Source organism: Clarias gariepinus, chromosome 19, assembly GCF_024256425.1.
Source record: "Clarias gariepinus isolate MV-2021 ecotype Netherlands chromosome 19, CGAR_prim_01v2, whole genome shotgun sequence".
Taxonomy (NCBI): domain Eukaryota; kingdom Metazoa; phylum Chordata; class Actinopteri; order Siluriformes; family Clariidae; genus Clarias; species Clarias gariepinus.
In genome coordinates, this window is record NC_071118.1 from 344,929 (window position 1) to 357,592 (window position 12,664).

General features: G+C 42.5%; 1 protein-coding gene across 2 annotated transcripts in view; it reads left to right on the forward strand.

Annotated features, from left to right (window-relative positions):
• ammecr1 (AMMECR nuclear protein 1) overlaps positions 1-5,059 on the forward strand; it is a 32,346-nt gene extending 27,287 nt beyond the window's left edge. Inside the window, exons 6-7 of one of the 2 annotated variants that reach the window (XR_008355819.1) lie at positions 959-4,038; positions 4,145-5,059. Coding sequence is in view for 1 of the 2 variants with exons in the window: in XM_053478309.1 (XP_053334284.1) it covers positions 959-1,073 (115 nt within the window). In the remaining variant the exon portion in view is untranslated. Of the gene's footprint in view, positions 1-958 lie in introns of both variants that reach the window. The other variant, XM_053478309.1, reaches the window with a different exon arrangement.
• The last annotated feature ends 7,605 nt before the right edge of the window (positions 5,060-12,664 follow it).

A 12,664-nucleotide genomic window follows, 5' to 3' on the forward strand; every position in this document is an offset into this window, starting at 1 on the left:
CACAAGGGAGGGCGGGGCGGTGACGTCGCTCACTCTCATCTCCTCGTGACTCAAAACACTTTTTAAAATGTTTATAAAATGTCTAGTTTATATCTGTTCATTTACTTTTTTTCCAATAAAGTAATGATCGTCCCACAACCAGTTATTATTATTATTTTTTAACTCTCTAAATCCTTATCACCTAAAAACTCACCCCTATCTATAGTCTTTTTAAATTCCTTGAATTTTTTATTCTTATTTAAAAGAATTTTCCAGAATTAATTTATAATTTTAATAAATAACTAAAATATTATTGTGCGAATCTAACTAATGTTAATAATTATTTAAAAAAAAATTCTTTAAAGAAGCTACTGGTTGCTGTGCAGAACTCGGCCATGTGACGATGTACTGTAATCGCATTTTTAAGATTTTATTATCAGTTTATTTTTCAAAGCAGCTGAATTGGTTTGTAAACATGTTTTTAGAGTTTCTCATTAAACTGTTGAATGATGTAAGAAAATAAGTGTTTGTTTCTAAAAGCTAGCTGCAAAACACGGACGTTTCCGACTTTGCTGAAATTTAAACCCTTATTGTAACTGCTCTAGCTCTAACAGTAGCTATAACTGCGCCCTCTAGTGGAAAATCAAAGCAACGCATGTCTACATGCAGGAAAAACAGTCCAACATCTAAACTATTTTTTTTTTCTTTTAAGCTGACGTTGGCATCCATCCCTGATGCTAATTAGCATTTTACGTTAAAATCGGTCAGGACGCAGAGGCGTGTGACGATCACTGTCTAATCTTTAGTTTTGTGAATTTCCATGGATAAATCATTCAGCGTGTTTTTCAGAAATGTTCTCATAAGCGATGCTGATGGACTTATCTCTGTACCTCCTGATCCTCTTCATCTTGTGTTTGTCTGTTTTTTACACAGTTCTAACCCGATTCTGTAAATTTTTTTTCCCCTCTTGTTCTTTCAGGTACCGTAGCGAAAAGATGACGATGAGCTACGCGGAGTACATCGGCCATCGCCAGCACCACCACTACCAGAACGGCATCGGGCACCCCCTCCCCCCGTACAACCATTATTCCTGACAGCGAGCCGCATGACCAGTCACTGGACCTCTCCGCGGACCTCTTCCCGGGAGAGCCCGCCCCCTCGTGGTCTAGCTATCTCTACTACTGTACCATTTTATGATGATAGTTTCCGTTGCCATGCTAGCACGCCGGTTATGATGCTAGCATGGCAGCGGGTGGCAACGAAGATCACGATTATGACGTGGAAAAAAAAATTGAAAACAACTCGTTTATTTTCTCCTTTTTATCCTTTATATTAATTTAGTTTTTTTGCAGCATATATATGAAAAAAAAAAAGAATATGTATATCGACGTATAACCCCTTTTTTCCCTATTTTTTAAAAAGCAAATAAACAAGTACTGCTTTTCTTTTTTGCAAAAAAAAAAAAAAAACTGAAACAAAAAAAAAAATTTTTTTTTCCAACAATCCTAATCAGGTTTTTGAGTCTGTGGATGGAAATAAGTCATATTCCCGAGGGGCTCGTCTCGCAGATTGGAGATTTGTTGATGTTCGCTTAGCTTTAGTTCCGGCGTACGCTACACGACTGGGTTACGGTTACGCCATCATGCTAACAACCGCGACGATTTCATGCAAAAAAAAAAGTGGGGCGGGGGGATTTGTGTCCAGTTTATAGTTCACAGTCAGTTACTCGCTGCCTCTTTTTTTGTTTTTACTCCGAAGGAAAAAAAAAAGAAATCCACGCCTTCGGCTTTTCCTTTTACCGAGATATGTGGGCGTGGCTAGAACCTAAACTGCTGATCTGTGCAGAGAATCTTTTGCAAATGTGGCAAGGATTTTTGTTTGCGTTTGTCCACAAAAGAACAACAACTCGAACATTCGCTAAGACGTCGTCGCGATGATGGCAATAACCGCGGCGTCAGGGTCGTGTAGCATCTGCTCGGTCGCGCTATTTGCTTTTATTTCTTCTTATTCGTTTTTATGTACCGCGTGTAGCCACGAAAGGGGGTCGTCTTTTTGTTTCTTTCCTCGCTGCGATTCTTCTCCAGTCCAGATTGTTCTTCGTGAGGTGACGTTTGACGTGAAATCGTGAATAATGTCCGTGAGGTCTTTGGGGTTTGTTTTGCTTTCTGATTGTGAAGTTTAGCCAGACTGGCTTAGCTTATCGCAGTTAGCGTGTTTCTGTTTTTCCTCTTTCTTTCCTTCTGCTGTGAGGTGTTAGATGTACGTTGATGTTCGAATGAAGAAACTCGTCAGAAGAAACCGCTAGATTAAGGAGTTACTCAAAAAGTCTGAATATTTAGTTCAGTATCAGACGGACAGTCTTGTTTTTTTTCTCTCCCTTTTTCATTTTAGAAGAAGCAGCCAGATGGCGCTGTTGTTCTGACGGTGCTTCGATCTTGGTTCCCCATTCTGTTCCTCACAGTGCTTCAGGGTTTGGTGTAAAAGATGCTGAACATGAAGCACTTGAGATTTCTTAGCTCATTGAGTTAAACGGAAAAAAAAACAGCGCCACCTGAAGTCAGGAGGAGTTGGGGGGTCTCGTTCCACTTTGCTGAGACGCTGATGAGGTTTTTCATTTTCATCATACGATAGAGAGGAAAACGATCAGAGCAGGGACGAGCGGGAAAACAAAAACTAAAAGCCATAGTCTTCTGAAGGCATCGCTTACTGGTCAGGGTGTGGCTGTGGGGTTCTCCCAAACTGGGAATTTCTTTACTGGGATGTTTTCAGTCGCTGATGCTTTTAACTGCTTGTTTTGTTGTTTGGTTTATTTTCGGGGTCTGGGTTGTTCCTAATCAGGCGAAGTGTTGATGGAAACGAAACCTCTTCTCAAGACGTTACCTCACACTTTGAGACGTTCACATCAATCCAACACACACACACACACACACCACACCTCATGATGCTCGGCACAAGCAATGTTTACATCCATTTCTAAGCGCCATAAAATCAGGCGCCGCTCGCCGTGACACTCTGGGTCGTTCGCAAATCCCGGCGTCGAGCCCAGGCGGCCGCCATCATGACTCCTGCGTTGCACCGCGGCCTCGCGAGCGTCTCCTCTAGTCTCTCTCTCTCATGGGGTTCGTCAGGTATCGGTCACTTTTCTGAGCTTCTCTTCACGGTGGATGAAGAGCAGCGTTCCACATAGGTCTTTCACAAACCTGTAGATGGTAGAGTGTGGTGTTGCAGAAAGACGCAGACTTCTCAAGCAGCTCTGGTTCCGGTCCAGTTCTCCTCCTGGTGTCACAGAACCAGGCGTTTGAGATTTAAGAAAGTTAAAAATATATATATATTTTTTTCCTTTTAAAAGCTGAGACGCTTTTCCCAGGAGGACTCTCTTTCTCTCTTTGCTTTCATATGCAAAAAAAAAACAAAGTGTTAAGGGCTTTCAGTGTTCCATCCACAGTCATCTCCAGCTCCATAAAGTGAAAAACACGAAACTCCTGGATTCAGTTGTGTTGCCTTAAAACCGGATCAGTAAAGCGTTTGTCCCAATCGCTCGGGCTGCTCTCCCACGCCACGGCGAAGCGGCTTTCATCTCCAGCAAAAAAAACCCACAAATCTAAATCTGAACATTCGTTCGGATCTCTTCGTCTCAAGTCTCGTTTTATTTTTCTAAACGCTTTAAGAGAACATCTGGGTGAACATCTGGCAGGCGCTGAGCGATCGGGTCACCGGTTTCTGATCCATACTCGAGTACAGCACAAACTGGATTAGATTTATTAATGTTATTTTTTTAGATTTTTTTTTTCTGCTGCAAAAACAAAAAACTGATTTATTTTATTTTTTTGCGTACATGAACGAAGGTATTTATGCACATCTGCAATACGTTTGTTGCGCGTATGTTACAAAGGCCGTGTTGAATGAAGAGAGAGAGTTAGAGAGAATAAAATGGTGCTACTGGACCTCATTTTTTCTGGGGGGTTAAAGGTCACAGTTTAATCGTGACTGGTCATGCGGACTCATCAGTCATATCAGACTTATTCTTATCCTCGAGATATATGCAGATCTGTTTTACAGGTGTTTTTGTTTTTGTCTGTATTTTGTTTTTGTTTAGTTTTTTTTTTTTTTTTTTTTTTTTTTTTTTGTCGATCCGACTCGTGTAACAAACTGAACTTTCCTGCAGGTTTGAAAGGACACGGAGTCAGACGTCTGTCCCCATCCTTCCCTCATGGCCTCGGGGGAGACACACGGCCATCCACGTCCCGTCTCGTCTCATAACATCTCTGTACAGCAGACGAGCCACGGCAGCGGCGAATACGCGCGCACACATTCGCGTGCAAACGTGATGACTAGTTGCAGTCTGATCCGAGACGCCTCCGAGTTCCGTTATGAAACGATCCTGACTGAACGACTGACCGCAGTCACGCGCGCCCGCGGCACCGAGACACTCCGCTTTCGTTAACGTTTAAACTGTTATGCTGCTTTTGGCGCCGCCAGCAGGATTCGTCAAATACTTGAAGGCATCGAGCTCGACTGACGAGTCGTCCGATTCGCATTGCGACGCATTAGAGATTCGATCTAAACCCCAGACGAAAAGAAAGCGTTACGCCGTGTCGCTCCGCCAGCATCCGAGACCGAATACCATCGTTAAAAGTTTTCATCGTCACACGTTCAGACGGTGTCCGATGCTCCGGATCAGGACGATTGGACGCGCAGGAATCCGATCTCCTGTTCATCGTCGTGTTCGTTTTTATTCCTCACTCAGTGTGTGAAGGCTCGCTGCGTTAACGTTGTGTGTTCGACTGAACCAAAGATGCCTCCAGCCATGTCCTAATGCTGCTCTCAGACCTGCCTTCCTGTCCTTCCAAAAGTAAATGCACCCTGCAAGAATTCTGTATTTGTCATTTTTTAAAATATATATATATTATATATTTTTGTTTTGTACAATTTCTAACATTTTAATTTTTTTTTTTCGTTTCCCTGCAAACTGAGCGGCGTTTGACGTCTCACTCGTTCAGCGGCGAGGACATGACATCACGCCGACTCGAACCTTTGTTAGTTTTCATTGTTGTTAATATTATTATTTTTTTGTTTTGTTTTTTTTTTTAAAAGAAAACCCCATAGCGTGCCTCTTAGATTCATGGGTTTCTTAATGTGTTTTTTCCTAAAGACCAGCAGTTATACTTTATATAAAGATGATGTGTTGATCCTTATTTTTAAATGTCATTAAACGAAAAAACAAGCCTCTTTTCTTTACTCTGGACCCAGTAGCAGCACTGGTATACAGTACAATCGCACTGACGACTAAAGAAAACAAAAAAAATAAATAAATCAAACATATAAAATAATAAATGTCATGAAATAAGAACTACAATAAACTTGTTTGAGAACATTTTTCTAAGAAACTTCGCTTAAATAAAAAAAAAAAAATTTGAAAAAAAAGACAATAGTAAACCAGACAGTTTTTTTGTACGTCACACAAACATACAAGAAAAATAAAAAGGAACTTGATTCTTTAAAAGGAAAAAAAATATTTTGGATCTAGTTTCTAAATTATTTTAGTGGTTTTCTATGTTCTGGAACTTTTCAGCCGAGTTTCAGAGGCGCGACTCGCGGCCTGATGCGCGGGGTACCTGGCGTAGCCCCTCACAAAAGCTCCGCCTCCTTCACCTTCTTTTCTATTTTTATTCAGTTTGGAATTTTTTCTCTGCTTTAATAACTTGAAATTGTTAAAGATGATGATAACCTGAAAAAAAATCTGTAAAAAAAAAAAAAAGAAAAAAAAATTAATGACAGGAAGCCCCGCCCCTCCCCTCTCCTGTAGAACTCTAGACTCCTCCCTCTTCCTCCTGAAGCTGATATTATTGTGTGAAGAAACTTGAAATGGGCATTTATTAAAGATTGATGAGAAACTATAATATAATGAAAAAAGGAGGGAAAAAAATGACAAACATTAAAAAAATAAAATAAAAACCTGTGTGTGGAGGGGGGGTCGTCTATCGATGGATTATCAGTGGGTTTGTGAGCTGTGGCGATGATGTAGTTTTAAACCTTGTTATTACCTTTTAAATCATTTATCCAATAAAAAATATTCTGAAAGAACAAACATCCAGCGTTGTTGGATTTATTTTCTTATCCTTCATAATTTCTTTGTTTATGATAAAACTGTCTGGTGATGTTTTTTTTACCCCTGAAAAACATGCGCACCGTCCTTACAGGGAACTTCCACGTTAAACTCTCACACAGGACCGAAATCAGAAGCAGAAAGTCTAAACTTGGATTTGCACCACATTCGAGCTGCAGATAACCAGGGAAATAACCTGGTCTTAATGAAAGGACATGGTGGCGTTAGCTACACGCTCATCAGTGTGCATAACATCCTGCTCTGAACTCTGAACAGTGTGCTTTAGTTTTCTAAATTGGATTCTTCTCCACTGGTATGGTAGGTTTTTAACTTTTGTACTGTTTTTTATGAACACAATTAGTTCATACTGTATACTGTACCTAGTTTTTGCTGTTTGGTAGTGTTGATTGCAGTGTGATTGAAGTAGGTCTAAAGCAATTTGTTCTCAGGTAATTAATCAAGAGTAGTTTCAGGCTTCCTTAAGGTGTGAATTGTGGGCAGGGCTTAGCTACATATATTGAAGGTGTCTCCTGCAAGAATATCCTGCAACAAGGGTAGTGCACAGAAAATTGACTCAAACTCTTGTTTGCCAAGAAGTTACAAGTTTTTATAGACAGTTACCTCAGTCTAGCATGTGTCTTCAACCTATCTCTGTCAGTTCTCACAGACCACGATGCTTTTACTCACACAGCAGAGGCAGATCTCCCAGAAACCTCATCTACCCTCCAATACTGTCTCATTGTCCTGCACTGGTGGTAGGTGGGCTCTGGAACTGCCAATATGCTGTAAAGAAAGCAGACTTTATCTCTGCCCTAGCTACCCATTACTCTTTTGACTTTCTAGCACTAACTGAGACCTGGATATCTCCTCAGAACTCAGCTACACCGGCTGCCCTATCCTCTGCCTATGTATTCTCTCACACTCCACGAGAAACTGGCAGAGGTGGTGGTACGGGTCTCCTGTTGTCCAAGAGATGGTCCTTCTCGCCTATCACCCGGTCTCATTTCAGCTTTTCATCATTTGAATTTCATGTAGTTAAGGTAACCTCTCCAATTAACCTCCACATCTTAGTTATTTACCGTCCTCCTGGCTCTCTAGGAAACTTTCTAGATGAAATGGACATACTTCTTAGTCTTTTTCCTTCTGCTAACACTCCTCTCACTGTTCTAGGAGATTTCAACCTTCCATCTGATAAACTCCAATCCTCTTTCCTTCTCCCTCTCCTTAACTCCTTCTCTTTAACTCTAAACAGCTGCCCTCCTACACACAAGGCAGGAAATTCTCTCGACCTTGTTTTCTGCCGCCCTTCCCCAGTCACAGATATCACTACTATTCCTCTTCATAAATCTGATCATTACCTGGTGTCCTTCACCATAACCCTTCCCATTCTATGTAAACCTAACCACCAAAATGTCTCTTTTACCCGCAAAAACCTTCACTCTGTCTCGCCTTCCTCTGTGTCTTCATACACCATATCATTCCTCCCAGACCCAGACTCCTTCTCCTCTTTACCATTAGAGACTGCGACTGAAACTTTCCTCTCCTCTCTTTCCTCATCCATTGATCTCCTTTGCCCGCTGTCATCTAAACCAAGGAAGACGTCTTGTCCTGCTCCTTGGCTATCTGATGTACTGCGCAACAACAGGAGAGAATTAAGAACTGCGGAGAGAAGATGGAAGAAATCGCAACTTGATGCAGATCTCATCTCTTACCAGACTCTTCTTTCCAAATTCTCATGTGATGTGACTTCTGCCAAAACTATTTTCTTCAGACAAAAGTTGGAAGCCTCTGCACATGATCCTGGCAAACTCCACAACATCATCTCCTCACTACTCAACCCACCGACTCCTCCTGCCCCTTCCTCTCTGACTGCTGACGATTTTGCCACATTCTACGATGGGAAGATTGCAGCAATCCGCCAGTCCTTCGCTCTCAACCAAGCTCCTACGGCAGAACCTCAGGACCTTTCCTTCCCTCCTTTAGCAGAATTTTCCAACCTGTCATCTGATGAGATTCAACAGATCATCTCGTCATCTAACCCCACCACCTGTTCATTAGACCCAATCCCTTCCACAATGCTCCAGGCCATCTCACGGGACCTCCTTCCCTTCACCACAGCCATCATCAACCATTCCATATCATCTGGTCATGTTTCTGCCGCTTTTAAGAAGGCGAGGGTTATTCCCATCCTCAAGAAACCCTGCCTGGACCCATCAGAAGTTAACAACTATCGCCCGGTATCACTGCTCTCTTTTATTTCCAAAATTCTTGAAAGAGCTGTTTATAATCAAATGTCTCTTTATCTTTCACAGAACAACCTTAATGACCCAAACTAATCTGGATTCAAAGTGGCACATTCCACAGAGACTGCCCTTCTGTCAGTCACTGAAAAGCTCCATGCTGCTAGATCTGCTAAACTGTCATCTGTCCTCATCCTCCTGGACCTGTCAGCTGCATTTGACACGGTGAACCACAAGATTCTATTATCTATTCTTACAAGCCTTGGAATTTGTGGAACAGCGTGGCAATGGTTTGCTTCTTACCTAAAAGATAGGTCATATGAGGTAACATGGAGGGGATCTACATCTGCCCCACGTAGACTCTCTACTGGTGTCCCGCAGGGCTCAGTACTTGGTCCTCTTCTGTTCTCCCTCTATACCCGGTCTCTTGGTAAGGTCATATCATCGCATGGGTTCTCATACCATTGTTATGCAGAGGACACTCAACTTGTTCTCTCCTTTCCTCCCTCTGAAACTCAGGTTTCCACCCGGATCTCAGCATGTCTGGCAGACATCTCATTTTGGATGGCTGCTCATCAGCTGAAGCTCAATCTCAGTAAAACCGAACTGTTGTTTATCCCTTGTGACTCATCTCCAGGTCAAGACCTTGTGATATCCATGGACAACAACCAAATCACTCCTTCAGCCACCGCCCGCAATCTTGGGGTAACCGTGGACAATCATTTGTCATTTTCCCCACACATCGCTAACCTTACTCGCTCTTGTTGATTTCTTCTTTACAATATCAGAAAAATCCGCCCATTTCTTTCTTCACGGGCTACTTAGGTGCTTGTTTAGTCCCTTGTTATTTCAAGACTGGACTACTGCAACTCACTCATGGCAGGCCTGCCCCTGTCCACGATTTGTCCTCTGCAACTAATCCAGAATGCAGTAGCACGTCTCGTTTTTAACCTTCTCAAGTTCTCCCACCCCACTCCTCTGCTCCCTGCACTGGCTTCCTGTAGCTGCCCGCATATAATTCAAAATGCTGATCCTTGCCTACAAAGCTAAAAATGGCCCAGCACCCACTTACCTCTCTGCGCTAATTACACCACGCACTGCACCACGTTCCCTCCGATCCTCCAGCACTGCTCGCCTCATCCCACCATCTCTCAGGGATCGAGGGCGGCATTCATCCAGGCTCTTTTCTGTTCTGGCACCTAGGTGGTGGAATGAACTTCCTCTAGATGTCCGTACATCAGAGACTTTGACTATCTTTAAACGACGACTCAAGACTCATCTGTTTCTCCAGTACTTGGACTAACTTTTATGTAAACATTAAAGCACTTTTTGTAAGTCGCTCTGGATAAGAGCGTCTGCCAAATGCCTAAATGTAAACTGGACTAACTGAAGCTTGTTTATTGAGGATGCAGGACAACCACTTAGTAATGCATTACAATAGTCCAGTCTGGAGGTCATGAATGCATGAACTAGCTTTTGTGCATCAGATACGGATAAGGTGTTCCTAAGCTTGGCAATATTTCTAAGATGGAAAAAGGCTGTTTTTGTGATATTGGAAATATGATTTTCAAGTACAAGTTACTGTCTAATATTACGCCCAGGTCTTTTACTGTCGAGCTGGTAGTAACAGTACATCCTTCTAAACGCAGGCTGAACTGTGAAAGCTGTTGTGTGCTGGTTTTTGGGCCGATGAGTAATATCTCTGTTTTGTCTGAGTTCAGTGAAAAAGTTATCGGTCATCCAATCTTATATGTCCTGGACACACTCGGTTAGTCTTGACAACTTTCGTCTGATTTTGTTGAGATGTATCTGGGTATCAACAGCATAACAATGGAAACTAATCCCATGTCTTCTAATGATGTTACCCAAGGGAAGCATGTATATTGAGAACAGCAGAGGTCCTAAAATTGACCCTTGTGGGACTCCATATTTCACTGGCATTACACCATTCAGTTCTCTATTTAGATCTAAAAAAAACGGTATCGATCAGAGAGGTATGATCTTAACAATTTTGAACGCCTGTCCCTGAATACCTACAGTATGTGATTTTGTAGGCCATCTATGAGAAGATGATTGGATCTGAAACCTGACTGAAATTCTTCGAGGATATTGTTTCACTGCGAGACGGCGCATATTTGCATATTCAGTCGGCTCAGATGCTCGACCCTAGCAGCTTTTAGAGCCTGTCTATAGCTGCACATACTATCTTTTTACGTGATTCAAAAAACTTCCAATTTAGTTTTTCTCCACTTTTTCTTGGGATTACTTGTTGCTCTCTTGAGGGTGTGAGTATGATTATTGAATCATGGTGCAGGTGTTTTATCTCTGACCTTCAGATGGGGGCAACAGTCTCCAACAACATAGCTATTTATACCTGCACACTAGTCGTGTAATCATCTGCATTTAGGGCTCTGGTAAGAAGTTAAGACTGTCCAGGGTGTACCCCGCCTCATGGCTCATGTCCCCTGGGTTTGGCTCCGCACCACGTGACCCTGAATACAGGACAAAGTGGTATAGACGATGAGTGAGTGAGTGAGAGAATAAAGACTAACACCAGATTAAATGACAAGATTCCATCTTTATTCAGTATCTAACCAGCACTTTATTCCTTGTTGATATTTCAGTAGTAATCAGCTTGGATTAGAAAGTAAACATATGGACAGACTCCATGTCCTGTGATACCCTGGTGGACTCTCCCCATGCGCACCACTGCCCAACACAGTGCAAAGGGAAATCTAAAGTCTAAATGCAAATGCAAGAACTGAATTTTCAGTGTCATGTTTTGCACCAAGTGCTTTACAAGACCTAAGCAAATATTCCACTTGTTTTTCAGTCATCTGCTTTGTTTGTTCCTGAGAAACTCCATTGTCAAAAACTTAAAGGCTTCCCATGCGTTATTGTCCTAGTTGCACAACACACATCGACTACAGCTCTGCATTTAATACCATAATTCCCTCCAAGCTGGAGCACCTGGGACTCAGCTCATCTATGTGTCAGTGGATCTCCAATTTTCTGACTGGCAGACCACAGGCAGTAAGGATGGGCGGACATGTGTCAGCCTCACTCACTCTCAGCACTGGAGCCCCCCAGGGTTGTGTTCTGAGCCCCCTGCTGTACTCTTTGTACACCCAAGACTGCGTGGCCACTACCAACTCCACCACCATCATCAAGTTTGCTGACGACACTGTCGTGGGGGGCCAGATCACCAACAACGATGAGTCGGCCTACCTAGAGGAGATTGAAAATCTGGAGAACTGGTGCCAGAGGAACAATCTCCTCCTGAACGTCAGCAAGACAAAGGAGCTGATAGTGGACTTTAGTACAAAGCAGGAGAGGAACTACCAGACCCCATCATCAACAGGAGCCCAGTGGAGAGAGTGGACAGCTTCCGATACCTCAGTGTTCACATCACCATCGTGGTAAAAAAGGCCAGACAGTGTCTCTACCACCTCAGACACTTGAGAGACTTTAGACTGCCCTCTAAGGTGCTCAGGAATTTCTACTCCTGCACCATAGAGAGCATCCTGAGGGGAAACAGCACCATGCAGGACAGACGAGCTCTACAGAGGGTGGTGCGATCAGCCGAGCGCATCATCCGCACCGAGCTCCCTGACCTGCACTTGATCTACAGCAAGCGGTGCTGGACCAAGGCCAGGAAGATTGTGAAGGACCTCAGCCACCCCAACAATGGACTGTTTTCTCTGTTGCGGTCTGGGAAGCGATTCCGCTCCCTGAGGGCCAACACTGAGAGACTGAGGAGAAGCTTCTTCCCGCAGGCGATAAGGTCTCACAATCACATCACACCACACAGGAGTAATGTCTTTTAAACATTGACACTGACTGGACAATCATGGACACATTCATGCAATACATATTTACATATCTAACCATTGCACATGACACTTTTCATAAGTCACTTTATACAATACATGTTTATCTGCCATTGCACATGACACTTTGGCATTTTAATGCCACTTTAAAACATTTTATATATATTCCCCCCCATATTCCTATATTTTGTGATATTTTTTACATGCCCTTATTTGTACAGTTTGTTTATTTTACTAGTTACATTTATTTTCCTTTGTATTTTATTTCTTTTTATTAATATTTATTTCTTATATATAGTTTTTTTATTTTCTTTTTAAGGTTACCGGCGGTCGTATAAGCATTTCACTGCATATTGTACTGTGTATGACTGTGTATGTGACAAATAAAATTTTAATTTGACAATTAAACTTGTCATCTCTGAACCGTTCCCTGATTTTTGCTTCGCTAACTCTTGGGAACTTTTCATTAAGATATTGGAAATCTGGTTGTGTTTTGTCTACAGCCTTTA